At 40.7% G+C, this 26,992-nt stretch overlaps 1 protein-coding gene and 1 long non-coding RNA gene across 11 annotated transcripts in view; one reads left to right on the top strand and one right to left on the bottom strand.

The window, feature by feature from the left end:
- The window catches only part of CCDC171 (coiled-coil domain containing 171), a 308,212-nt gene extending 299,061 nt beyond the window's left edge, over positions 1-9,151 (bottom strand). For 5 of the 10 annotated variants that reach the window (XM_086685344.1, XM_086685352.1, XM_086685353.1 and 2 more), the window contains exons 1-3: positions 8,121-8,423; positions 6,367-6,421; positions 1,538-1,693 (exon numbers count right to left, since the gene is read on the bottom strand). In XM_086685344.1, the coding sequence (XP_086541470.1) occupies positions 1,538-1,581 (44 nt within the window). In that variant the 5' untranslated portion in view covers positions 1,582-1,693; positions 6,367-6,421; positions 8,121-8,423. Of the gene's footprint in view, positions 1-1,537; positions 1,694-6,366; positions 6,422-8,120; positions 8,424-8,444; positions 8,589-9,039 lie in introns of those variants that run through there. The other 5 variants (XM_086685347.1, XM_086685345.1, XM_086685350.1 and 2 more) reach the window with 5 other exon arrangements.
- The window catches only part of LOC147574820 (uncharacterized), a 35,581-nt gene extending 11,490 nt beyond the window's left edge, over positions 1-24,091 (top strand). The window contains exon 2 of the long non-coding RNA XR_015243558.1: positions 23,926-24,091. This is a non-coding gene — a long non-coding RNA (uncharacterized LOC147574820). The remainder of the gene's footprint in view (positions 1-23,925) is intronic.
- The last annotated feature ends 2,901 nt before the right edge of the window (positions 24,092-26,992 follow it).

Raw genomic sequence — 26,992 nt, 5'->3', positions numbered from 1 at the left:
AGCAATAAAAAAGAAACGAAATACTGATTCCTGTTAACAATAAGATAAACCTGAAGAACATGCCTAGCGAAAGAAGCCAGACACAAAAGACCACATATTGTGTGATTCCATTTATATGAATTGTTCAGAAAAGGAAAATCTATAGAAATAAAAAGTAAATTAGTGGTATATAGCAAAGTTTAACTTCATTTAGCCAGATTCTAGAACTCTAAAGAATGATTTAGTCATTAAAAATCATGGCAGATAAATATTTATGTGGTAAAATGTTCCCTCCAAAAGTGAAAAGGCTTTCAGCAAAATAAAAAGTTTATATGTTATTCTCTACCTTTCTCCAGAAAGGACTTAAGGTAGCTTCTAAAGATAGGTGGAAAATGTTTCTATAGCAAATCCTATTTATAGTTGAAGTACATGTTAGTCATGGTCTTTGCCCCACCCACACATCCTGGCTGAAAAGGCAGTCTAGATCAGTTCTTCTCAAACTAAACATGCGCCAGCACTATTCCCCTCAACCCCATACATGATGCTCTTGTAAAATGTAAAATATGTTTTAATTTTTTAGACAGAGTAAGAAAGAGAGCATGAGCAGGGGAGAGGGGCAGAGGGAGAGAGAGAGTGAGGATCTGAAGCAGGTTCCACACTCAGCATGGAGCGCAATGCAGGGCTCAATCCTGCGACCCAGGGATCATGACCTGAGCTGAAATCAGCAGTCAGAGTCTCAACGGACTGAGCCACCAAGGTGCTCCTAAAATATATATAAAATGAGTAACTAAATACGAAATTTTAAAAACAGATAAAATACAACCCCAAGTGTTTTATTACCAGATTCCACGAACAGAAAATTACTGTTACGTGATTATAAAAGTTTCTAAACACTTTCAATTTCTGTACTTGTTCCTTTGTAAACCACCCTTTGGGTTGCGCTCCCCAAAGTGACTCAGTTTTACACGACAGACTTAGAGTTTTATATTTTTCACATTAGAGGTGAATCAACCAAAAGTAGGCACCTCCCCCAAAGGCTGATATCCGGGTGCAAAAGAGACGAGCAACAGCAATTCTTGGAATACAAACTGCAAGTAAAAGCAGTTGGGATGGGAGCTAAAACCAAAGGAATGCCTGACCAGAAGTCGTGAACTACCACCGGGGCAAGAAGGAAGAACCAGAGCCACCGAGACTGGGGCTGACCAAAGGAAGGACCACAGAGAAATGTGAAGCCGCAGAAATATGAGGACAAAAGATTTAGAGAAGTAGAAACGAATAAGCAATTCTCTAAGGACAGGAGAAAGCACACACACTCTGACTCTCACGGATGAGTTAACCAAGGAAAACAGACTGTTCTGGTGCCTGTGAAGCATCTTGCCTGCTCCTCCAGGCGCACGCACAAAGCCTCGCCCCCCCTGCGAGGGTCCATTCTGGCACACTGTGTGTGTCCGTTCTCGCACACTGCGAGAATCCTTACAGTCAGCAGCCCCAACCACTTCTCCCTGCTGCTTACGACCCAAAAGCTCTCCTCAACAAAAGGAAGAGACTGGAGGCTTACCTTTGGGTATCAACAGGGGCATCACTCAAAGTGTTTAAACTCATGGTAAGTCTTCCAACTTTCAAAATAGCCCACTGTTTCTCAATGATATACTTCGTTATTGATGATTAAAACCGTCTGAGATGTCTGTGGCTTACAGGTTAGATGGGCTGAAGTCTGTTAACATAGTAAACAATACAACAGTGGTTATATATGTGAGTCTTGAGACTACGGGTGATTTTCGTGTTTTTCTTCAACTTACTTGTATTTTTAAAATTATTCCATTAACACACATTTAAATACTCATATTTTTAAAAAGCTATTACGTTTGACTTAAGATAGATTAGAAGCAAAAATGGCAAAATGTTAAAAAAATATTCCTTCTTGTAACAACAAGTTTCTATTATATTATTTTAATTTCTCTAATAAAAGGAAAAATTATCTCAACAAAATAGTGACCAATGGGACGCCTGGGTGGCTCAGTCAGTTAAGCATCCAACTTCAGCTCAGGTCATGATCTCACAGTTCATGAGTTTGAGCCCCGAGTAGGGCTCTGTGCTAACAGCTCAGAGCCTGCAGCCTGCTGTGGATTCTGTCTTCCTCTCTCTACCCCTACCCCTCTGTGTCTCTCTCTCTCTCTCTCTCTCCCCCTCAAAAATAAACATTAAAAAAAATTTTTTTAAATAGTGACCAATTACTCTTGAACTAGAAAAGGAATGTAGAACCTATTTCTAGGGAACAGAATTCAGTTTGAAAGAAAGTGAAGTCCAGGGACGTTTTTAAGTCCCTAAAGCCTTTTTCATAAATGAGATTTTTTTAAGCTTATTTATTTACTTTGAGAGAGAGCGTGCGCACAAGTTGGGGGGCAGAGGGAGAAGGAGAGAATTCCAGACAGGCTCCACACTGTCAATGCAGAGCCTGATTCAGGGCTCGAACTCAGGAGTCATGAGATCATGAACTGAACTGAAGTCAGATGCTTAACCGACTGAGCCTCCCAGGCGCTGGGCATAAGTGAGATACTTTTAATGCAATGCTACAATCAAAGAGACCAAAGTACTCCCAACAAACAATCTCATGGTAATTTTTAAAGTCCTTCTCTTAAGGGACCAAGGAAGAATAAAGAGAGTAGTTGTCACTTACACTGACCTCTCTGGAACCCCCTTCTATGAGAGATAATCCAAATTATACAAAGCCCACTATTTAAAGTAAGTTGCTTTACTATATTTATAGTATGAAGGAATCTCTGGAGAAATATTTTAAACAGAGATAACAATAATTAAGCCCAAACAGATACAAATAATCAAGATCCCAGAAGTGTCCCTTGGTATCCCTAGAAGAAGTGCAACATCCCAGAAAGACCATAGCTTTGGACTTGGAGAGATGTGACTTAGGATGCCTTTAAGTATCTTTATGAGTGTTGCCGTGGGCAAGTGGCTTACCGTGTGAGCCTGTTTCCTCAACCTTAAGAAGGGAATAATTACATCAATCTCATATATTTGAGATAGAAATAATACATCCAGCATATATACAGTTCTCAGTCACTGTACATTTCTGTTACTGAGCACAAACCCTACTCTCTATTACCCTCTTTTACTGAACACAAACTTTGAGAATGGGACAAACTTCAGGCAAGCTTTTCTGACTTCATGGAATGCCGTTTTGTGTTTTTGTGTGTTAAAAGTTATGGTGGCTTGTTTCTGAGATTTCCTGGCCCTGTTTCCTCCTGCAGTTTGGTCTAGGCCATTGCTTTGCTTTGCCAATCAAGATGGAGACAGAACCTCGATGCTGAGAACCTAGTAATGATTCCTACAGACAAACACCTAAGGATATTTAAAAACAATCAGTGATTGGGGCGCCTGGGTGGCGCAGTCGGTTAAGCGTCCGACTTCAGCCAGGTCACGATCTCGCGGTCCGTGAGTTCGAGCCCCGCGTCGGGCTCTGGGCTGATGGCTCAGAGCCTGGAGCCTGTTTCCGATTCTGTGTCTCCCTCTCTCTCTGCCCCTCCCCCGTTCATGCTCTGTCTCTCTCTGTCCCAAAAATAAATAAACGTTGAAAAAAAAAATTAAAAACAATCAGTGATTTAGCTGATACTACAATAGTGTGACCCAAGACAAAGATGGAATTTTTACCAACATGGAGGGAAGAATTCTATTTCCCCATGGACCCTAAAGACTAAGTTTGGAAAGAGTGGCAGACAAACAAATACCACTGTCAGTTTACTGATCACCTAATACAGTGCCAAACCCTGTACCTGTGCTTCATACGCAGAACCCTGGCCCCTATGACACTGCAATGCAAAGATTATCTTACCTGAGGTTTATATCCTCACTTCAACTGAGGAAACTCATCTGATTCAAAAAGGCTAAACAACTTGCGTAAGGCCAGTGACCAACTAAATGGTGGATACTAAGGACTTAATCAAGCTCTTCTGATACTGAGTCCCCAAATCTTTTCACCTTACCACCGTGCCCCCAAAGGTCAGACTTCAGAGAAACTGTCCTCACAATTCACAATGGAAGTTAAAGAGTTAAAACCTAGAAAGAACAAAATCTTCTATACTTAACAGTAATGTCCAAGGCTAAAAATCAGATATATAAAATGTTTCTATTTTTGTGAAAAAGATGAAACACATACACACACACACACACACACACAGGTATACATATGTGTCACAAAATGCACAAACAGAACCCCTAACTCACAGGAAAAGGATAGGGCTTTAATAATGTCTGTTGTGTTGTGTTTTGATTTTATCTTGGGCAGAGAAGTATGGGAAGAGGTAGTTTACCAAATTTAATAAAGTTGTTCCAAGAAAGCTAAATTAAAAGGAATTAAGTAGGGGCACCTGGCTGGCTCGGTTGGTAGGACATGCGACTCTTGAGCCCACTGAGTTCAAGCCCAATGTTGGGTGTAGAGACTACTCACAAATAGAGTCTTTAAAAAAAATTAAGTAAGTAATGATATGTGTCACAACATGGGTAAACCTTGAAAACAGTATGCTAAGTGAAAGAAACCAGACACAAAAGGCCACATATTGTGATTCCATGCATATAAAATGTATGGAATGGGCAAATACATGAAACAAAAAGTAGATTTGTAGTTGCCAGAGGACAGGGAGAAGGGGAATTGGGTCTGAATGTTAATACGTATGAGGTTTCTTCTGGGGAGTGTTCTGGGTTTCTTTTTGGGACTGATGGAAGTGTTCTGGAATTAGATAGTGGTGATTGTTGTAGAACATGGTGAATATGCTAAAAACCAATGAATTGTACACTTTAAAACAGTGAATTTTGAGATGTAAGTTATACTCCAATTTTTTAAATTCATCATCAAAAGAAAAAAATCCTATCTAAAGTCTCCTTTAGGGGCATCTGGGTAGCTCAGTCGGTTAAGCATCCGACTTTGGCTCAGGTCATGGTCTCACGGTTTGTGGTTTGAGCCCCACATCGGGCTCTGTATTGAAAGCTCAGAGCCTGGAGCCTACTTAGGATTCTGTGTCTCCTCTCTCTGCCCCTCCCCCACCTCAAAAATAAAAATAAACTTTAAAAGTAATAACAATAATTAGGGGTGCCTGGGTGGCTCAGTTGGTTGAGTGTCTGACTCTTGATTTTGGCTCAGGTCCTGATCTCATGGTTCGTGGGATCGAGCCCTACATTGGGCTATGTGCTGACAGTGTGGGACCTGCTTGGGATTCTCTCTCTCTCCCTCTCTCTCTGCCTCTCCCCTGCACACGTGCATGCTCTCTCCTCAAAATAAATAAACTTTAAAAAAAAAGGAAAAGAAGATAACGAATGATGAGGCAAGTAGCTAGGTACAGTAATGAAAATGTCAATGAAATAGGGAGTTCGGTCAAAGAATTACAGGTTCCTCACATAATGCGTTCCAAGCTTTACTTGAAACTTTCTATGAGATGCCACAAATTAAAATAAACACTTTAGCTAATCTGTACGAGTAATTACAAATTTCTTATGACATGCAATCAACATCAGCCTTCCTCCAACATGTATCTAACTCTGTAAATAATGCTTTCCTTTTGAAAACACTCAATACGCCATTATCTATAAACAAATTATGATACCTCAAAGCCACTCCTACTATCATCACAACAACTGTAACAAAGATCCCCTCTCCAGACAGAGTGCTAAAAACTTTCTATAGATTATCTGATTTCTGTCTATACCAAACCCAAGGGGGAGATATTGTTAACGTCCTAAGGAAACTAGGACTTAAAAATATTCAATCACTTGTCCAAAGTCAAATCTCTAGTACACGACAGAGTCTGGATTCAAGCCCATATTGGCTGACTCCATAGGTCTGCTGTGTGCCTTGCCACTGGCCTTCAAGACATGGTTCATGCCCAGCCAGAGAACATGTGAGGCGTTGCTTGTCAGGGAAGCACTTCTACTCACTACTGCAGATTTTTCAAACACATCTCATTCTTCCCTGCACCCCTACCCCATCCAAACTAACTACAAGTCAGGGGCTTCCTAATGAAGGAGGACTCAGATCTCCAGTGGATTTTCAATCCAAATGCACTACCACAGGCTTGGGCCCAAACCAGGCTATCCTGTAGCAGTGATCGATAAAGGCAAAGTTTAATTCAGCTTTTTATGTTAATGTATTAATAGATTAATCTTCTGTTGGTAGTGGAGTTGGACTATTCTCACCATTCCTACTAAAATAGATGAGGGATATTATGTATATCCTTCTTCAATAACAAGTTATTTAGAAATAGGTAATGGGGCAATTGAGACCAAGGGATCAATGATCTAGACATCCTAAGAGTAAATACCAGCCAGAAACACAATTCTACTTTAGATTTCAGAGCCACTGCTGGTACAAAGTTTTCCTACCTCACAGTCGAGTCCTTCAGTGGATCATCCAGAATGTATTCATCTCTTAGTGTGTCTGTACAGATCCAGGGGGAAAAGGGAGGAGGGGGGAATGAAAAGATAAAAGCCACTATTACTGAGCACTTACTATGTGCCATTTACTGCACTAACCATACCCTGATGTCACTGAATCCTCCCGACAGTCTATGAGATGATTATGCCCATTTCACAGATAAGGAGCACTAAGGCTTGGATAGGCTGAGTAACTTGCATAAAGATATTCAATGGGAGGATCAGAATTCAAATTCACCTCTGGCTGACTCCTAAGCCCACCCTTTTTCATAACACAATGCTGACTTCAATAACATCTGTGTTGGGGAATCCTATCTGCAGATTTCTGTATTTCACCTTTAAAAGGATGTCTGGGGGCACCTGGGTGGCTCAGTCGGTTAAGCGTCCGACTTCGGCTCAGGTCATGATCTCACGGTCCGTGAGTTCGAGCCCCGCGTCGGGCTCTGTGCTGACAGCTCAGAGCCTGGAGCCCGTTTCGGATTCTGTGTCTCCCTCTCTCTCTGCCCCTCCCCTGTTCATGCTCTGTCTCTCTCTGTCTCAAAAATAAATAAACGTTAAATAAATAAATAAATAAATAAATAAATAAATAAATAAATAAAAGGATGTCTGGTTCTTTCATCAAAACAAACCATGACAAGGGGGCTGAGACAATCAAAGAATTTTAGAATTAAATAGGACTTTAAAGACCAAGTCTATCCTCCTAATCTCACAGATAAGGAATCTAATGTCTAGTAAGCTTCGGTGATTGGCCTTAGGTTACTAGGCTAATAAAACTATACCAGGACTAATACACAAAGCTCCAGCTTAAAACCACTCCCTTCTTTCCTCTTAGCAGGTTGCACTGCCTTTGTTTCTTCTTCATTTCATGAGAAACCACTGTAATTTCTGCTCTACCTTCGTTTTGTTGTTGTTAGGCACTAACTCTTCAATAAAACAGGTGACAAAATGGGAGGTGACAAATGGGAGGATCTTCTCTCCAAAATTATGTGAACTATACAAAACATCGATGTGTTTTGTATTCGAAAGAGGTGAGCACCAACTGAAATTGGTGAGTAAACTTGCGCAGAATCATGAGAGATCTACTTAAAATGAAAAAATATTTATTTGCCTAGGATAATTGTCACGATGAAATAAAGAACAGTCAAAAGGAGGCTCTACTTCTGTAGAAAATGTACAGCCCTGGAAAAACAGCCAAATTTTCTACATCTGTTAGAGTCCTGAAAGTAAGCAGTGGAAGCTACAGATAACAGCCTAACACAATTCATTCTTTCATTTATCAAACATTTATACAGTGTCTAATGTGTGGCTGGCATTTTTTTTTTTTTTTTTTTTTTTTAAGGATGAAAAAGACGTGGTCCTTGTCCTCCAAGATCTTACGGATTATCGGAGGGGAATAGCTCGGTAGTCAGGAGTGGTAAACCTTAGAAGCAAGGGCATGCCCTCTGGGTCCCTATTCAGTCCTCTGGGTACCTCTGCAGCGGTCTCAGATTAAGATTCTCCAAGGGGATCTTTCCCCCAAATATGCGGAGAGGCCCAGCCCAGGGAGCTGGAGGCGTGTCCCCACAAACAACAGCAACAGTCCCAGGACAACCACAAACTAACTCGGGGTTCCCCATAACTCTCACTGCAGCCACCCATACCGTTCCTGTCAACACCTCCCCGACCAAGTCGTTCGCCTCGAAGCCCCCACACCCTGTGGTTACCTCAGGGGGCTCCCGTAGTCCAGACAAGACACCCAAGACCCCAGGGGCAGCTCCAAATCTCAATGGTAGAAAGAGGTCTAGGCCGATCGCGGGGGTCAGAGCAAAAACTGTCGGAACCCGACGGACTCTAGGACCCGGGAGGGGGAACGAATAGAGAAAGGGGACAGGAGTGGACAAGCCCTAGGGAGACGGTGTTTACAACGGCCACTTCCGGAGACTGGGCTTCCCTCGCAGACCTCCGCAGACTTTCGCAGGCCTCCCGGCCCCGCCCCAGCCGACCTCTCTCCTCCCGCCTCCCGGGGCCCGAAGCTCCAGGATACGCACTCGGAGAAAGCCGAGCTCGGGTTGGAAGAGCTAAGCCCGCGAAGCTGCGCGGCCGCGCTGGAAGGCGAGCAGGCGCATGCGCCGTTGCTGAGAAGCGGCGCGCCCGTGCCCGCGCGCATTCCCGCGCCGCGCCCGTCCCTCCCGCCACGAGAACGGCCTGGCCCACGCTCCAATGTGCTGTTCTCAGCGTGAGGTCCCCAGGACCTCAGAATCCCAGTCTCAGAATCCCAGAGCCGACAGACAATGCATTTTCCTAAGCCTTAAACCCTTTCCGCGTTTACTAAAAAAAAAAAAAAAATCTTAGGAGGCTGGATCCCCGATTGTGCATTAAACTGCGGATCCTAAGGCCAGTGGAGCCCTTCGGGGTCTGTGGATTGGTGCCAAAGCCTGACGGAAATTCTCGGGACTCCGCTTCTGCGCAAGTGGCTGGTTTCCCGCTATTTAGCCTGCTCTCTGCCTGCCAGACGCTTCTTGTTCCCTCCCCCCATCCCCATTGTAGCCCAGCTTGGGGTGGTAAACAGGGCCGGGAAAATACGGGTCAGCGCGCTGATACTGTTGCAGCGCCTTTCATTATAAATATTACGTAACGAGGTACCTTGCAAAAAAAGTCCTTAGAGCCTTAACATGTGCTCCCATCTCTTTCCAGTCTTCCTCCAAGCCCCCTAGTTAGTGCACGCGCACACACACGCGCCTTCCTCCAGTTGATAATTTATACTTTGGTTTCTTCCGGTCGCTGCTTCACAATCTGCTGCCGCCCCAGGAAGATTGGAAAACCAAACCCTCTTTTGTTCCTTGGCATTTGAAAACCTGTTCCCCAAAGAACAATGCAATTTGGCGGGGATTTTGATTGAGGATTTTGTCTTCACCACCTCCACCTCCTCCGCACAAAAAGGCGTCTGATAGAAAATGAACCTTTAATGCTAAAATTGTGCCATGTTAATTGTAATCAACCTGAAACCAGGTGTAGGGGCCGGCTTTTCCGTGTCTCCTTGGGGAAAGCCAACGGTCATAAATGCAAATATAAATTGAGATTAAAACATCCTTGATTCCTGTAACACTGAAACTTAATTGGTTTGAGTTTTCACTTACATTAAAAAAGGAAGCCCGTCCCCCTTCCTATTAATTTCGCCAGAAAGAGGATAATTACTTCAAAGGAAAGAGTTTATGGAAAGGAAAAACGAGCCCGCTCTAACATTTAGAAATGCAGTGGAAAATTACAACAGACTAATGAGATTAGGGCTTGTTTGGCTTCACAAGTTTCAAATATTTATAAGACTTATTTATGTTTTTTTAAAAAATAACAAAATTGGGGCTCCTGCGTGGCTCAGTGGGTCGAGGGGCGACTTCAGCTCAGGTCTTGATCTCCCAATTCTTGGGGTCGAGCCCCACCTCCAGCTCTGTGCTGACAGCTCAGAGCCTGGATCCTGCTTTGGATTCTGTGTCTCCCTCTCTCTGCCCCTCCGCCACTCACACTGTGTCTCTCTCAAAAATACAAAAAAATAAAACATTAAAAAAAGTTATTTTAATCACAAAATTGAATATTGTATGGCAAGGATAAATGGCAAAGGTATTACTGCACTTTTTCAAGCCGAGAATGAAGCCTTGCAATCTTTATTTATTTGTTCATTCAGTATTTATTGAATACAGACTATATACCTAGCTTGGAGCTAGGTGATAGAAATACAGGATATTTAACATAAGTACAATGGGAATCAGAACAGGCAAATGTTAATAAACAACCACGAGCACCCCCAAAGGCTTTAAAGAGTACAGTTAGCTTACTCTGGGAAGATGGTTATAGATTCATCAAGCTGAAGGAACTGGAAGGAACTTCCAGAAGGAACTGGAAGACATGGAAGCTACACAGGCCAGCACAGGAAACAGCAGGAGTATTTATTTGGAAAACTGGAAGAAGTTCTGTGTGAAGTCTTCAGAGTGGGAGAAGAGGGCGGAGTAAGACAACAGGCTGGAGAAGTAAGCCAACCCCAGATCACAAGGACCTTCTAGGTCATACACTAGTCCCCCTTATCCATGGTTTCTCTTTCCAGGACTTCCATTACCTGAGGTCAAACAAGATCAGAAAGCAGATCATCCTCCTTCACACATATTCAGAAGATCAGTAGTAGCCTAAGTCTATGTCATAATGCCTGCATCATTCACCTTGCTTCTCTCATCACATTTTTTTAATCATCAAAAGAGTAGGGTACAATAAATATTTTTTCCGAGAGACAGAGACCATATTCACATAACTTTTATTACAATGTATTATTATAATTTTTCTTTTATTATTGTTGTTGCTAATCTCTTACTATGTCTAATTTTTAATTTAACCTTGTCATAGGTGTGTATGCATAAGAAAAAACATCTGAGAATGCAAGCTGGTGCAGCCACTCTGCAAAACAGTATGGAGGTTCCTCAAAAAACCAAAAATAGACTACCCTACAACCCAGCAATTGCACTACTAGGCATTATCCAAGGGATACAGGTGTGCTGTTTCGAAGAGACACATGCCCCTCCCCGTGTTCATAGCAGCACTACCAACAATAGCCAAAGTCTGGAAAGAGCCCAAATGTCCATCGATGGATGAATGGATAAAAAAGAGGTGGTATATATATACAATGGAGTATTACTCAGCAATCAAAAAGAATGAAATCTTGCTATTTGCAATTACATGGATGGAACTGGAGGGTACTATGATAAGTGAAATTAGTCAGAGAAAGACAAAGATCATATGGCTTCACTCATATGAGGACTTTAAGAGACAAAACAGAGGAACATAAGGGAAGGGAAACAAAAGTAATATAAAAACAGGGAGGGGGACAAAACAGAAGAGACTCACAAATATGGAGAACAAACTGAGGGTTACTAGAGAGGTTGTGGGAGGGGGAATGGGCTACATGAGTGAGGGGCACGAAGAAACATACTCCTGAAATCACTGTTGCACTATATGCTAATTTGGATGTAAATTAAAAAAAATAAAATTAAAAAAAAAAACATAGAGTATCTAGGATTCAGTACTATCTCCAGTCTCAGGCATCCATTGGGGGTCTTGGAACATATCCCCCACAGACAAGGGAGGACTACTACTATACTTACTTTATCAAGCAATGAAGCTAACAAAAGGTGTTGAGCAGAAAAGTTATAATAATTACACAATCAGACTGACTTAAAATATTTGGACGTTTCCTATGTTTTTCTAATAGTTATAAGGTTAATTCTCTGCTGTTTCTGTTTGCCTAAGGTTACTTACAAAAAGCTGTACATAAGGATGTTCTCAAATTCACTACCCTTTTAGTCTTAAAAGTCCCAATAATCACCTCGTTCTTTTTACTTTCAAGGTAATATTCAATTCATCCCCAGCACCCCACCAAAACAGCTTCCAAAGTCAATAATGACCTCATTGCTAAATCCCAGACCCCTTGAATTCACTGACACTTTGATCCTCCTCTGATTTTTCTCCAGCATAGGTAAGACTCTTGGTTTCTCCGACTCTCTGACCTTTTTATTGCTTGCTGCTCAGAGAACTGTTATCTCCTTCTTGCCCCTCAAGGTGATAGTTTCTTAGTTTCTGCCCTCAACTTTCACATATCACCACATAAGTGTCCTCGGTGATGTCATCCATCCCTGTGTCCATGTGACATATAATGTCATAAACTCAGCTGTGGTTGTGATTTCGTTTTGTTTTGAGAGAAAGAGAGAGAGAGAGAGTACATGAGAGTATGAGCAGGGAAAGGGCAGAGGGCGAGAGAGACCGAGAGTCTTAAGCAGGCTCCGTGTTCAGAGTGGAGCCTGACTCAGGGCTCCATCTCATGACCATGACATTGTGACCTGAGCCAAAATGAAGAGTTGGATGCTCAACTGACTGAGCCACCCAGGCACCCCTGTGGTTGTGAATTTTTAACTCTCATCTGAATAATATCTGGAAATATTGAATTCAACATATCTAAACACGATCTTTCTTAAATTCCTCATGGAGCGCCCCCCGAAAACCGCTCCTCTACCAATTTATAAAACTAATCTCTGGGATGCCTGGGTGATTCAGTTGGTTGAGCATTCAACTTGGGCTCAGGTCATGATCTCACTCTGAGTTCAAGCCCCACATCAGGCTCTGAGCTGACAACTCAGAGCCTGGGGCCTGCTTCAGATTCTGTGTCTCCGTCTCTCTCTGTCCCTCCCTTACTTACATTCTGTCTGTCTGTCTGTCTGTCTCTCTCTCTCTCTCAAAACTAGATAAATGTTTAAAAAAAATTTTTTAACTTACCTCTTAGACACCCCAATGAAAAAAACTCAGGGGGCACTGAGGTGGCTCAGTCAGTTAAGCGTCCAACTCTTGATTTCAGCTCAGATCATGATCTCACGGTTCATGGGATTGAGTGCCCCATCAAGCTCCACACTAACAGTGCTGAGCTTGCTTGGTATTCTCTCTCTCCCTCTCTCTCACTTGCTCTCTCAAAATAAATAAATAAACTTAAAAAACAAAAAGAAAAAAGCTCAAAGAATCTTTCTTCTTCTTCAAGCTCCCAATTCCTACATCTAAGAATCACTAAATCCTACTTCCTTTAACTCTCCTGTCTTGTTTCTATACCTACTACTAAACATCTTCGTGTGTGCGTTTCTTTACTGCTTCATATTCGGACGCTTGTGATCAGAACCTGTGCTGTGGCCCTAATGTAAGTCACTCTCCCCACCTTTCTGTGCAAATTCTCAACATTTTTATAAGTTGACAACTCAACACCTAGGGCATTTTTAAGCTGGTAAATATGAGAGAAGATCAAAAACTTAAAAAAAAAAAAAATCAAAAGCAGGCCTAAGGGCACATGTGTACCTTTCTGACACTAGGGGAGTGTTATGAGCTGATTTTATGCATGTGAGCCCCAGGGTTTTTTAAGCACCAGATGAACCGCATCCTTTTGACCCTTCAGTAACCTCCCTCAGAAGGTTCAAGCACCAGGTGCTTGATTATTATGCTGCTTTGGTATCAATTCTCAGAACTACAAGACCTCGCCATAATTGTTTCTCTCAGTGGCTCTGGTCCTTTGTTCCTTCAGTCCCCGTTCTGTGTGCTACAACGGAAATGGCCCTGCTAAAGCATTGTCAACCTTAAAAATTAAACAACAGAGGTTATCAAGCAGCAAATGAGTTTATTCAGAAATAGCAGAAGAATTGCAACTCGGAACATACCAACTATGGTGAACCATAGGCAAGTCCAGAGAACAAAAGGAAGAGAGCATCCTTTTACAGAGGAAAGGAGAAAATTGGGAGGACTTGTTTTGAACAAAAGTTCATTGGTGGAAAATAAGAGTTACATATATAATTATCACATTGTAACTCAGATTATGTTACCCTATCAATCAATTCTTTTAATGGCTCCTCAGTCCTTACTGCATAAAACCCAAACTTAACTCTTCCCCCTCCCTCATCAATCAAGGGCCCCTAGTCTTGTCCCTTCCTGCCTTTCCAGCCTTGCTTTCTCCTTTTAAACAATAAATCCTCCCTTTCATTCACATAGCAATGGAAAACACAAAACATTGGGGGAATAAATGTAGTAAGACATAGGCAAGGACTTATAGTAAAAGTTTTTAAAATTTTTTAAACTAAATTTTTTTAATTTTTTAAGTTATTTTGAGTGGGGAGGGGCAGAGAGAGAGAGAGAGAGAGAGAGAGAATTCCAAGCAGACCACACTGTCAGCACATAGCCTGATGCAGAGCTCGATCCCATGAACTGTGAGATCATGACCTGAGGCAAGATCGAGAGCCAGTTGCTTAACCGACTGAGCCACCCAGGCACCCCTAAAAGTTTTAAGAATGATATATGGTCAATTAATCTTCAATAAATGATGTAGGACTACGCAATGGGAAAAAGTCTCTTCAACAAATAGTCCCAGGAAAACTGGACGGCTGCATGCAAAAGAATGAAATTGGACCATGTTCTTATGCCATACACAAAAATAAACTCAAAAGGGATAAAGGACCTAAATGTGAGACCTAAAACCACAAAAATTCTAGACAAAATCACAGATAGTAATTTCTCTGACATCAGCTGTAGCAACATTTTTCTAGATACGTTTCCTGAAGCAAGGGAAACAAACAAACAAACAAAACTATTGGGATTATATCAAAATAAAAAAATTCTGCACAGCAAAGGAAATAATCAACTAAAAGACAAACCTACAGAATGGGAGAAAATATTTGCAAACGGCACATTCGAGAAAGGGTTAGTATCCAAAATATATAAAGAACGTATGCAACTCAACACCAAAAAAATAATCCAACTAAAAAAATGAGCAAAAGATTTGAACAGACATTTCTCCAAAGACATACAGATGGCCAACAGACACATGAAAAGATGCTCAAAATTACTAATCATCAGGGAAATGTGAATCTAAATCACACCTGTCAGAATGACTAAAATCAAAAACACAAGAAACAACAAGTGTTGGCAAAGATGTGGAGAAAAAGGAAACCTCATGCCCTGTGTGTAGAAATGCAAACTGGTGTAGTCACTGTGGAAAACAGTATGGAGCTTACTCAAAAAACTAAAAATAGAACTACCATATTACCAGTAATTAGACTACTGGTATTTATCCAAAGCATACAAAAATGCAAACTCGAAAAGATATATGTTTATTGCAGCACTATTTACAATAGCCAAATTATGGAAGCATCCCAGCTGTTCATAGAATGGATAAAGATGGTGTGGTATATATACAATGGAATATTACTCATCCAGAAAAAGAAAGAATGAAATCTTGCCATTTGCAAAAACATGGATGGGTCTAGAAAGTATAATGCTAAGCGAAAGAAGTCAGAGAAAGACAAATAGTGTATGATTTCATTCATACGTAGAATTTAAGAAACAAAATAAATGAGCAAAGAAAAAAAGAAACAAACCAGAAAGAAGACTCTAAACCATAGAAAACAAACTGATGGTTACCAGACAGGAGGTGGGTGGAGGGATGGGTGAAATAGGTGGGGGGTGATTAAGAGCACACTTCCACAATGAGCACTGAGTTATATATAGAATTATTGAATCACTATCTTGTAAACCTGAAACTAATATAACACTGTATGTTAACTATACTGGAATTAAAAAAATTTTTTAAGTTTTAAGATATATAGATTAATATAAAAGATTTGAATTCCAACACATTTTTTATTAAATATATGTGTCAAGCACTATGCTGATTGGTTTCACATTTATCCTCTTTTTTTTCAAAAATGCAAATACCTTTATCATTTGTCCCAATAATACATTGTCACTTAAGAAATTGAGGTGGGGCACCTGGCTGGATCAGTTGGTGGAGCATCTGATCAAGAGATCATGGGTCATGAGTTTAAGCCCCACGTTGGGTGTAGAGATTACTTAAAAAAAAAAAAAAAAAAAGATGGGGCGCCTGAGTAGTTCAGTTAGTTAAGCATCCGACTTTAGCTCAGGTCATGATCTTGCCGTTCACGAGTCCAAGCCCCACATCGGGCTCTGTGCTGACAGCTCAGAGCCTGGAGCCTGCTTCAGATTCTGTGTCTTCCTCTCTCTCTGCCCCTCCCCAGCTTGCACTCTGTCTCTGTCTCTCTCAAATATAAATAAAGGCAAAATTATAATAATTATAATAATAATAATAATAATAATAATAATAATAAAGAAAGAAATAAAGAGATAACAACATTGTGAGAGAATGTCTGCTTCCCTCTGCCCTTGGCAGCACTACATTTTTTTTTTTTAGTGCTTATTTATTTTTGAGAGAGAGAGAGACAGAGTGTGAGTCAGGGAGGGGCAGAGAGAGAGAGAGACACAGAACCTGCAGCAGGCTCCAGGCTCTGAGTTGTCAGCTCAGAGCCCGATGCGGGGCTCGAACTCACAAATCATGAGACCGTGACCTAAAAGGAAGTCAGACACTTAACTGACTGAGCCACCAGGCACCCCAGCACTAGATATTTTTGCAGTATTGAAACTTTTCCAATCTGACAGGCCAAACGTGATGCATCATTGTTCTAAAGTTCTTTTAATTTGCATTTATCTGATCATTAATGAAGTTCGGTAACCTCTAGAAATGCCATTTTAATCTTACATTCCAGGAAGCATGAAACCACTGTTACACCACCATTGCCCAACAGAAATTAGAACGGAGAATTTGCCAAGCCTAAGAATTCAATTCATCACTTTACAAAGAAGAACGTCGACTTCAGGGAAGTCCTCAAGGAAGATAGTGGAGTAGGAAGAACTACGCTCACCTCTCCCATGAATGTAACTACGTAACACTCAAATCAGTATAAACAACTCATAAAATGACCTGAAGACTGGCAGAATAAACTCCACAAGTAAATGTAGAGAAGAGACTACATCCAGGAGGAGAGGAAGGGCAGAGATGTGATGGAGAGCTAAATGGACTCATGAGCTACTCATGGGCAGAATCGCAGAGGCAGAGAAGAGAGAGAAATAGACCCTCACACAGGAGAGCCCACAAGGGGAAGATGAATCCCCATAGCATTTGGCATAACCTTACAAAGAATTTTTTTTTTGCCTTACAAAGAATTATTATAAAGCTATAGCCAAGTCTTTATAGGTGAGGTGGTATCCTATAAGAAATATGTTGATAAGTATTGAGCCTTTTTATTATTATTATTCTCAACCAATTTAAGAAGCACGGCTGGAAAGCAGAATTGTTGAAGGGCGTTAGTGAGGGCAATGATGGAAGAAAGGAACTAAAATTGGTATGCAAAACAATGTAAAGTAATTACTTCACCATGAATAGTGGTCTTCTTGCAAATTATATGTAATAGGAAAGTGTTTCTCTTCTACTTGCAAATATAGGCAAGCATTCTCTATCCTTAAATGATATGAATGTACATATCTCTAATCTAATAGTTACTCACACGATAGACTTCCAGAGAAGTAAAGAGAGTATGTGCATTTATCTTGGGTGGGAAGATCTGAAAGAGGTCCAGATTTGTGAACAACCTGCATGTATGCGACTGCCAGACAGAATTTCATCTCCCAAAGCTCACCTTAGATTTCTCTGTTGAGGCTCTGAGCTATTGTCCTAGATGAAATAACTCAAATCTAAAGAACCATACTTCCGGGGAGAAGAATGTCTCCCACAGTGAGACCAGTCTCCGTGGTTAGAAGTTAGGCTTTCCGAAAAGGAAAAAGGAGGCACTATGCACAAGAGAGGTGGATGTGAGGAATAAAGAGACAATTTAGAAACCAAGTGAGTCCATATTGGACCCCCAAGAAGTGTACAACTTACTGAGCATCTTTGTCCCCAAACTCATGAAACCTTACATTTAATGTATAGGTTTTTATTTATTTATTTATTTATTTTTTTTCAACGTTTATTTATTTTTGGGACAGAGAGAGACAGAGCATGAACGGGGGAGGGGCAGAGAGAGAGGGAGACACAGAATCGGAAACAGGCTCCAGGCTCTGAGCCATTAGCCCAGAGCCCGACGCGGGGCTCGAACTCACGGACCGCGAGATCGTGACCTGGCTGAAGTCGGACGCTCAACCGACTGCGCCACCCAGGCGCCCCTATAGGTTTTTATTTAAAGTAAGCTTTAGGGGTGCCTGGGTGGCTCAGTTGTTTAAGCATCCAACTTTTGATTTCGGCTCAGGTCATGATCTTGAGGTTTGTGACTTCAAACCACCCATCAGGCTCTGCGCTGATAGTGCAGAACCTGCTTGGGACTCTTTCTCTATCCCTCGCTCCCTGCCTGCCCCCACTCACACACGCTGTTTCTCAAAATAAATAAATAAACTTAAAAAAAAAATAAAGTAAGCTTGGGGTGCCTGGGTGGCTCACTCAGTTAAGCGTCTGACTTCAGCTCAGGTCATGATATCCCAGTTCCTGGGATCAATCCCTATGTCGGGCTCTGTGCTGACAGCTCAGAGCCTTGAACCTGCTTCAGATTCTGTATCTCCCTCTCTCTCTGCCCCTCCTCCACTCGTGCTTGCTCTCTCTCTCTCTCTCTCTCTCTCAAAAACTAAACATTAAAAAAATATATAAAAAATAAATACTATAAAGTAAGCTCTATGGGGCTTGAACTCATGACCTGGAGATCTGGAGTTGCATGCTCTACCAAATGAGCGCACCCTGCCAAGTGCCCCTAATGTATAATTTTAACTGTCATGACTCCATTGGAGAAATTAACAACTCTGTAGTTGGAGTTGTTGATGAAGTAAGAACCAGTTCATGAAGGAAAGCTAGGCCTGCCCCTTATTACCCTCTGCTAGTTCTCTAAAGAAGCCCTTGTGGAGAGGTCAGCACTGATGAAGGAGGAATGTGCAGTTAATGAATTCCAGGTTGTGAGCACCCAAAGGAACACAGAAGCGTTGTGGGGGCTTACAGAGAAGCAGTGGTCGGATCAGAAGCAACCATGAGATAAATCCCTTCCCTTTTAAAAAATATACTTGAGGGGCGCCTGGGTGGCGCAGTCGGTTAAGCGTCCGACTTCAGCCAGGTCACGATCTCGCGGTCCGTGAGTTCGAGCCCCGCGTCGGGCTCTGGGCTGATGGCTCGGAGCCTGGAGCCTGTTTCCGATTCTGTGTCTCCCTCTCTCTCTGCCCCTCCCCCGTTCATGCTCTGTCTCTCTCTGTCCCAAAAATAAATAAACGTTGAAAAAAAAAATTTAAAAAAAATATACTTGAGAAAATGTCTCTTAAAGTGGAGTAAAATTTGGAAGATACCTATCTATACATATACATATACATATACATATACATATACATACAGATGGATAAATAGGTACGTACATCTCTATATGTATATATTCTGAATTTTCTACTCTGTTCAATGGATCTGTGTTCCAATATGACACTGCTTTAAGTATTGTAACTTTGTAGTACATTTTTGAACTGCTAGATCATCTCCTCACTTTCCAAAATTTTCTTTGTTATTCTATGCACTTATTAATTTAGATTTGTTAAAAATATTTATTGAACACTTGCTAGATATTGCAGGTTCTGGGGATATAAAAGCAAGCAATATACCCAAAACTCTCTGCTCTCATGGAGCTTACATTTTAGTGAGGGGACACAGGTGAAAAGTGAAACCAACATAATCCATGCCCACGTGTCACACCCTCATGACACCAAGCATGCTTTCTTGCTTATATATTAAATAGGACTTACACCAAGTAAAAGTAATTCACCTATTTGTCCAGAAAATACCTATTCCTAGAAGATAATGCTGTGAACTAAACAGTTTATTTATCAGGACTAACAGCTTTCTTATAATTTGCCTCAAGACATTCCTCCACACTGTGCCTAACAATCCAGCCACACTAGTAAGTTCCTTGCTAGTAAAACCCACCTTTAAAAATCTTTCTAGAAAAGATTCTTCCTTAATTTCTTCACTGTAAGGCACTACAGAGGTGAGTTTAGGCAATAGCTTTGATCCTTAAATAAGAAAAACTAGACACTAAGAACTTTTGGCATGAGTTCAAAAATCTTTTTAAAAATGCTTTAGGGGCGCCTGGGTGGCTCAGTGGGTTGAGTGGTTGAGCGTGTGGCCTCAGCTCAAGTCATGACCTCGCGGTTGATGAGTTCAAGCCCCACATGCGACTTGCTGCTGTAGGAACAGAATCTGCTTCAGATCCTCTGTCTCCCTCTCTCTGCCCCTCCCCTGCTAATGCTCTCTCTCTCTCTCTCTGTCTCTCTCTCTCTCAAAAATAAGTAAACATTAAAAAATAAAATAAAACATAAATAAATAAATAAATAAAGTAATAAGAGACAAATTTGAAGGTTTAGGTATTCTTTACTGTAAATTATTATATGGATGGAAAACAAAAAGTAAAATTAGAATCTGCATTTTTTTCTGTAAAACAGCCTATTCTGGCTCGGATAAACAAGAGTTATTTTTCAGTCCTAAAATATTCAGTTAATTCTCTAGATTTTTGGCATGCTTCTGAATCATTTTGATAAGAAGTTTAAAAAAAAAAGTTAAGTTCCTAATAACATTATTACCTATTGTTGTGTGTTTCCTATTTATTATGTGTACAACTATTTCTTGTCTTTGAATAAAATGACTTACATTTGTATCTTATCACCTCTGACAACTCTTCTTGATTTTGTTCCATAGTCACGTCCCAAATTCAAAACAACTGTTAAGCTTTCTTGTAAATCAAAACTTTGAGTTTGCTGGAATAGCAATCAATTCAAGGCAAAGGCTCATTCCCTCCACTTATGCAAGAAAGATAGTAGAAACAACTAGGCTTTTTTTGATATTCTCCAAATTTTAATTAACTTAAAACATTATTATGATAACTCTTTATGGAATTTAGGATAAAAATAAAATTATTGGTATTTTTCAATGACTGTGAACTTCTTCTGCACCAGTTATCAGTTTAATATTTTTGCTGTGCTCTGCATCTGTACTTTGTTGCCCTGATTTGTGATTCCAGTACTGGACCATCCAATCCCTTCTCCTTTGCCAGCAGATGAGATGTTATGATTGATCAGCAGAGGGCAATGGAGTGACACTGCATGGCCACAGCAGCAGGAAGACACTTTTCCTTTGGGCTCTCAACTTCCATTATTATTCTTGAAGACAGGAAACGAATACAGGCACTCCAGCTGTACCTTCAGCCTGTGCGCTCTTCTTAAAGCTCCTTTGACAAGTTCCGGCCCACCTACATCCTCTGGCAAAAGCTAGATATTTCTACAGACTGACTCAGTCTGCCAATACTCTCCAGCAATGGTAGATCACCTCTACAGACCCCTGTAGCAAGTTTCTTCACCCCTAGCAGCTTGTGTGGCTGTGCAAGTGGTAGTCATGTCCCCTTTGAAGAGGTCTGAATCTCAGCCTTCGGGGGAGTGAGTGGAGAATGGAAGGAGGCTCTTTTCTTAGTCGTCAGGTTCCCGTATCACTCCTTTTCCTTCAGCCTAGAGGTAGTAGCTACACTTTTGTACCTGCTATTCTGGATCCCTTAGAGTCTTCTCTTATCTCTACCCCTTCCTAGTTAATAATTCTTTTTTTTTTAAGTGATAATTTTTTATATTAATTTTCCCTGTTCAAAAAAACTGATGTGGTTTCTGTCTCCTGACCGGTCACTGACTGACATATCTTAGAAATATACTTTTGTTCATGTCCAAGAATTGCTACAGTAATTGTCTCCAAAAAGATTTCATTTCTAGGCTATTAACTTCCAATGCCTTTGTCAATCAGGGACCATCATAATACACTTTGTGGTACAAATCAAAAAGCCTTGGAGTCTCCTTCCTGTTCATAATATGTTTCTATTCAAAAGATAATCATTGATCATATCCTTCTATATTAATTTTTTGTTACATCTCAAGAAAGACTTCTACTGCCTTCTAGTCCCACGTTACTTCATCTTGAGGAAGAGACTTCAGAGAAATACAGCCTTTGAGGCTTGTTGAAAAGGATCTGATCAGTTACTGTAAACAACAAGCATGACAGCAAAAATCTAGAGTGTTATTTCTTAGAACCACATCTCTACTAAAGAAATTTAAGTCACTGTAAATTACTGGAAAACTGTACTAACCAGAAACGACAACATCAGGAGGATACAGCTACAACGTAAGACTTTCAGATTGATAAGATGACTGCATGAAGTACATCACTTCCAGCGAAGGCTCATGAAATCAAATCTGGATGACTGGAGGTACAGACTGCCTTGCTTCCATCAGCAAGCTTGTGTTTGTCATTTACCAAGCCATTTTATTTCCTCTTGGTTGCTTTAAGGTTTGGGATTATTAATTAACTATGATATCTATTAAATCCCTATGCTCAATAATGCTTCTTGCATTCCTAGTCGTTTCTTGGTAAAAGTCTAATGCTTGGCTACATTTTCCTTGTGATTTGGTTAAAACACAAAATCAAATCAACTTTTGAATTCATATTTGCTTTCCTTAGGGTGCCATTCATTTTCCTTTTATACTGGTTCCTTGTAATAAATTAATTTCCTGGGTAATTGAGTTCAATCACAGTGACTTTTTTTAAATTTTTTTTAAATTTTGTAAATGCTTATTTATTTTAGAGAGAGAGCGCAAGTGGGGGTGCAGGCAGAGGAAGCAGGAGACACACAATCCAAAGTAAGCTCCAGGATCTGAGCTCTGAGCTGTCAGCACAGAGCCTGGTGCAGGGCTCGAATTCATTAACTGCAAGATCATGACCTGAGCTAAAGTCTGATGCTTAACTGACTGAGCCATCCAAGCGCCACACAGAGTGACAGAGTGACATTTTTTAGGGTAACACAATAGGCCAGGCAGCCAGAAATCCCTTATCATATTCCCCTCCAAAGAAACAATACTTGGGGACTGTGTAATAAATAATTTGGCTAGCTTTTGGCCTCAATTCCTAGGAGATAATCTCTAAACCCTTATAATTTCCTGAGTGATAGAGGTGTGATGGTGGACCCCCGGTGAGGTGACTCAGATGGGGGTGGCCATGACAGAAAGACCAACCATGTGCTTACAGTATTAGGGTTTTGAGTCATGTGACATCATCTTGACTTCTGGGAAAGAAAGGAAGCCTAGAGATTGAGTTCAACCACACAGGCAATGATTCAATCAATCATGCCTATGTCATAAAACTTCAATAGTAATTCTGGACACTGAAGGTCAGATAAAGTTCCCTGGTTAGTTCTCTGAGTATTTTCACACTTAGTTGCCGGGAGGGCAACACATCCCTGAGAATGATGGAAGCTTCATATCTGGAACTCTCTCGGGCTTCACCCTCTGCATTTCTTCTTTTGGCTGGTTCTCATTTGTAGCCTTTTGCTAACATAAAACTGCAATCATTAGTGTAACAATTTTAGTGAGTTCTGTGAGTCTCTTTAGTAAATTCTCAAACCTGAAGGTGGCCATGGGACCCTCTCAATTTGTAGCCAACTGGTCAGAAAGGAGAGTCACCCTGGAGAGCCCCACATTTGTGGCTGGTATCTGGAGTGAAGGCAGCATGTGAAGAGCTGTGCTCTCAAAATTTGCATTTTGACAAACTCACTGTAGGAAGCTTTTGTAGAAGCTAGCCTTTGCAACCAATAGAAATAGAGCTTGGAGAAGATTCAGAAAGAGATGGAGTATATTCCAAGACTGTTTCACTTTTATAGATCTTACGCAAAAGGCACACTACTGTACTTCACCACAAGATCTTTTACTTTAGAGCTACCTAGCTATCTCTTTATTACAAATATCATTTCTTGACACCAGCGATACTTATGTAATATTGCAACGCCATCATATGTAATATGTAATATTGCAACGCCATACAGTAATTATCACCAAGAACATATCATTGGTTGGCCCCTTGCAATTGGTATTAAATTTGTGGCACAAACACTGACTGCTAGCAGCAGAATGGACAGAGATATGTTATCTTGGTTAATTGACACCGCTTTCAGGATAAGCCTTGGTATCACCCAGCATTTATTTTAGCCCACAAATTTCCCTTCCCAGAACAACAACAAAAAATTACCTAGGGGCTCCTGGGTGGCTGAGTCGGCTGAGCGTCCGACTTCGACTCAGGTCATGATCTCACAGCTCGTGAGTTCGAGCCCCGCATCAGACTCTGTTCTGACAGCTCAGAGCCTGGAGCCTGCTTCAGATTCTGTGCCTCCCTCTCTCTCTGCCCCAACCCACTCGCATTCTGTCTCTGTCTCTCTCAAAATTAAATAAACACTAAAAAAAATTTTTTTTTAATTACCTAAATAATTTAATTCAGCAAGGAGGGAAACATATCTGTGATTTGAGTTAAAAAACCTTAAAAACTGGGGAGCACCTGGGTAGTTCAGTCAGTTAAGCGGCCGACTTCGGGTCAGGTCATGATCTCGTGGTCCGTGAGTTCGAGTCCCGTGTCAGGCTCTGTGCTGACAGCTCAGAGCCTGGAGCCTGCTTCGAATTCTCTGTTTCCTTCTCTCTCTCTGCCCCTCCCCTGCTCACATTCTGTCTCTCTCAAAAATAAACATTTTAAAATTTAAAAAAAAAACTTAAAAACTGAAGTGCTTTTTTTTTTTTTTTTGGACTGCCTTTTTCTATATCCAAACTTTTCATCTTATGCTTTCCAAAAGGCCTGAAAGATAGGACTAATCCTACATGCTAGGGTTCAGAAAATAGTAAAACTAAATAATGTGTCCAAGGCCATGGAACTTCTCCCCTAAGAATTTCATGAGATTAGACAGATGATAGCTCAAAACATAGAGTCATTAGACATAATACTCTTTTCCTGAAGGAGACTGTGTGCTCTGTAAGGGAAATAATATTGTTCTTATATTTTTGCAGATTTCTCCAGGGCCCTTTATATCACGAGAAAGATCTGAAAAACAAATATAGATATCATGAAATCAAATAATTTGTCTAACGCCTAAATATCTGGTTCTGTGGACTCTTTGTAGTTGAAATGGAACCTATTTTCTTAATTTAGTTAGGATATGTTTACCCAAATTAGATTAGCATCTGTTCGTGTTGCAATGTACAAGTGCGGAACTCCAGAATCTTAAATGCTGCTGTTCAGTCACTGTGAGTCCTGATGAACTTCTACCAAGAACAAGAAAAGTCAGGACTTGTAGAGATTGGAACAACTCCCATCAGAAAATACACTTGGGGTGCCTGGGTGGCTTCGTTGGTTAGGCGTCTGACTCTTGATTTAAGCTTAGGTCCTGATCTTGCGGTTTGTGAGTTCAAGCCCCGCATCGGGCTCTGCGCTGATGGTGTGGAGCCTGCTTGGGACTCTCTCTCCCCCTCTGTCTTTGTCCCCTACCTGCTTGCACCCTCTCTCTCTCAAAATAAATAAATAAACTTAAAAAGAAAAAAAGAAAATACACTCAACCACAACATATCAAACATGTCATATACCAACATATCAAACATGTCATATATCTGGTTTGATGATATCCCCAAATGATAATGTTCTTCCCGATTAGCCTGAAGAATGATAAAAGGGGAAACTGGGAATTCAAACTGACATAATTCTCAAGTCCCTGTGTTAACTAATAACAAAGCAATATATTAGCTGCTGGCTGGGGAACGTAATGCAAGTGGACGAAAACGCTTATTTATCAAAACAGCTAGCCCATTAAGACCCACTTCAACATTCTTGATTCACTGAGGCCACTAATCCAAAACTCTTATTTCATAAACTTTGCTCTTTCCCAACGAGTTCTTCACCTTGAAAGACCAGTCTAAATCAGCTAGCCCAGGCCCTAAGTCTCTTTACCTTTCCCTAGTTTCCTCATTTTGAGGCACTCCTTAGATTCAGTCATTACGATGTTCTCCCTTAAACAAAAGTAAAGTAAGCTGACTTTTTTTGATCAACAGGTTTTGGGTGTGCATGTGTGTGTGTGTGTGTGTGTGTGTGTGTGTGTGTGTGTGTTAGAGGAGGTCAACACTTGATACTGGCAATAAACAAGAAAGCAAAAAAATATATTTCACGACAGATAGGCATAAGTGCTATGAAAAAGAAAAAAAAAGCCAAGGAAAGGAAATGCATGTGGGTCGTGGGTAGATGTGGTTGTTCCAACTTTAGATGAGATGATCAAGGAAGTCTTCCCTGAATGGATGCCATTTGATCAAAGACCTGTAGGTGGTGAGAGAGCAAGCATGCAGCTATTTAGGGAGAGAGCATTCCAGAAAGAAGGAATAGCAATTGCAAAGAATATAAAGCAGAAGCTTACCTGGCAGGTTGAAGAAGTAAGAAGAAAGCCAGTATAGCTATAGAGAGTAAATAGAGACTTGAGATATGAGGAATAATAGAAGGGAAATAAGACCTTTTCTTTAAATGAGATGGGAAACTATTCAGGGGAACTTTAGAATCCATTTATCAAAGAATCACATGAAATGTATAGATTACTTAGGGGATACTGACATTTTTACAATATTGAGTCTTCTCATCCAAGAATATGTCATATCTCTCCATTTATTCTAGACTTTCTTTTATGTACTTCAGTAAACCTTAGTAGCTCTTGTCCTATGAATCTTTGAAATTCTTATTAAGTTTATTACTAGGTTTTAAGGGTTTATTTTTGTTTGGTGTGGATTTTTCTTTTTTTTATTAGAAAAAAATTTTTTAATCTTTTTGTTTATTTTTGAAGGAGAGACAGACAGAGCATGAGCGGGGGAGGAGCAGAGAGAGAGGGAGACAGAATTTGAAGCAGGTTCCAGGCTCTAAGCTGTCAGCATAGAGCCTGACGCAGGGCTCGAACTCACAAATTGTGAGATCATGACCTGAGCTGAAGTCGGACGCTTAATCAACTGAGCCACCCAGGCGCCCCTGGCTTGGATTTTTCTATTGTAAATGAGATTCCCGCCCACCCCCCCATTACATTCTCTAACTGGACCACTTCTCACTCATGACTATTACTCTAAATTCCTAACCTCTATCAGACAGATTAGTTTTGCCTATTGTTTGTTCATCCTTATATAAATATAATAATATGAATATGTAAATATAATATATAGAGTAACTATTCATTTTTAATATATTCCTCTTATGGTTACCTTAAGATAGTTCAGACTTAATGCCAATGCCCATTTAGTTCATTCTCTTGGAATATTTTGGTAATAATTATATTGCCTCTAAATAATGACTGTTTTGACT

Source organism: Puma concolor, chromosome D4 (genome assembly GCF_028749965.1).
Source record: "Puma concolor isolate L17-30 chromosome D4, mPumCon1.1.hap2, whole genome shotgun sequence".
NCBI lineage: Eukaryota > Metazoa > Chordata > Mammalia > Carnivora > Felidae > Puma > Puma concolor.
The sequence above is the reverse complement of the archived record's forward strand: the minus strand, read 5'-3'. Positions and strand labels throughout refer to the sequence as shown.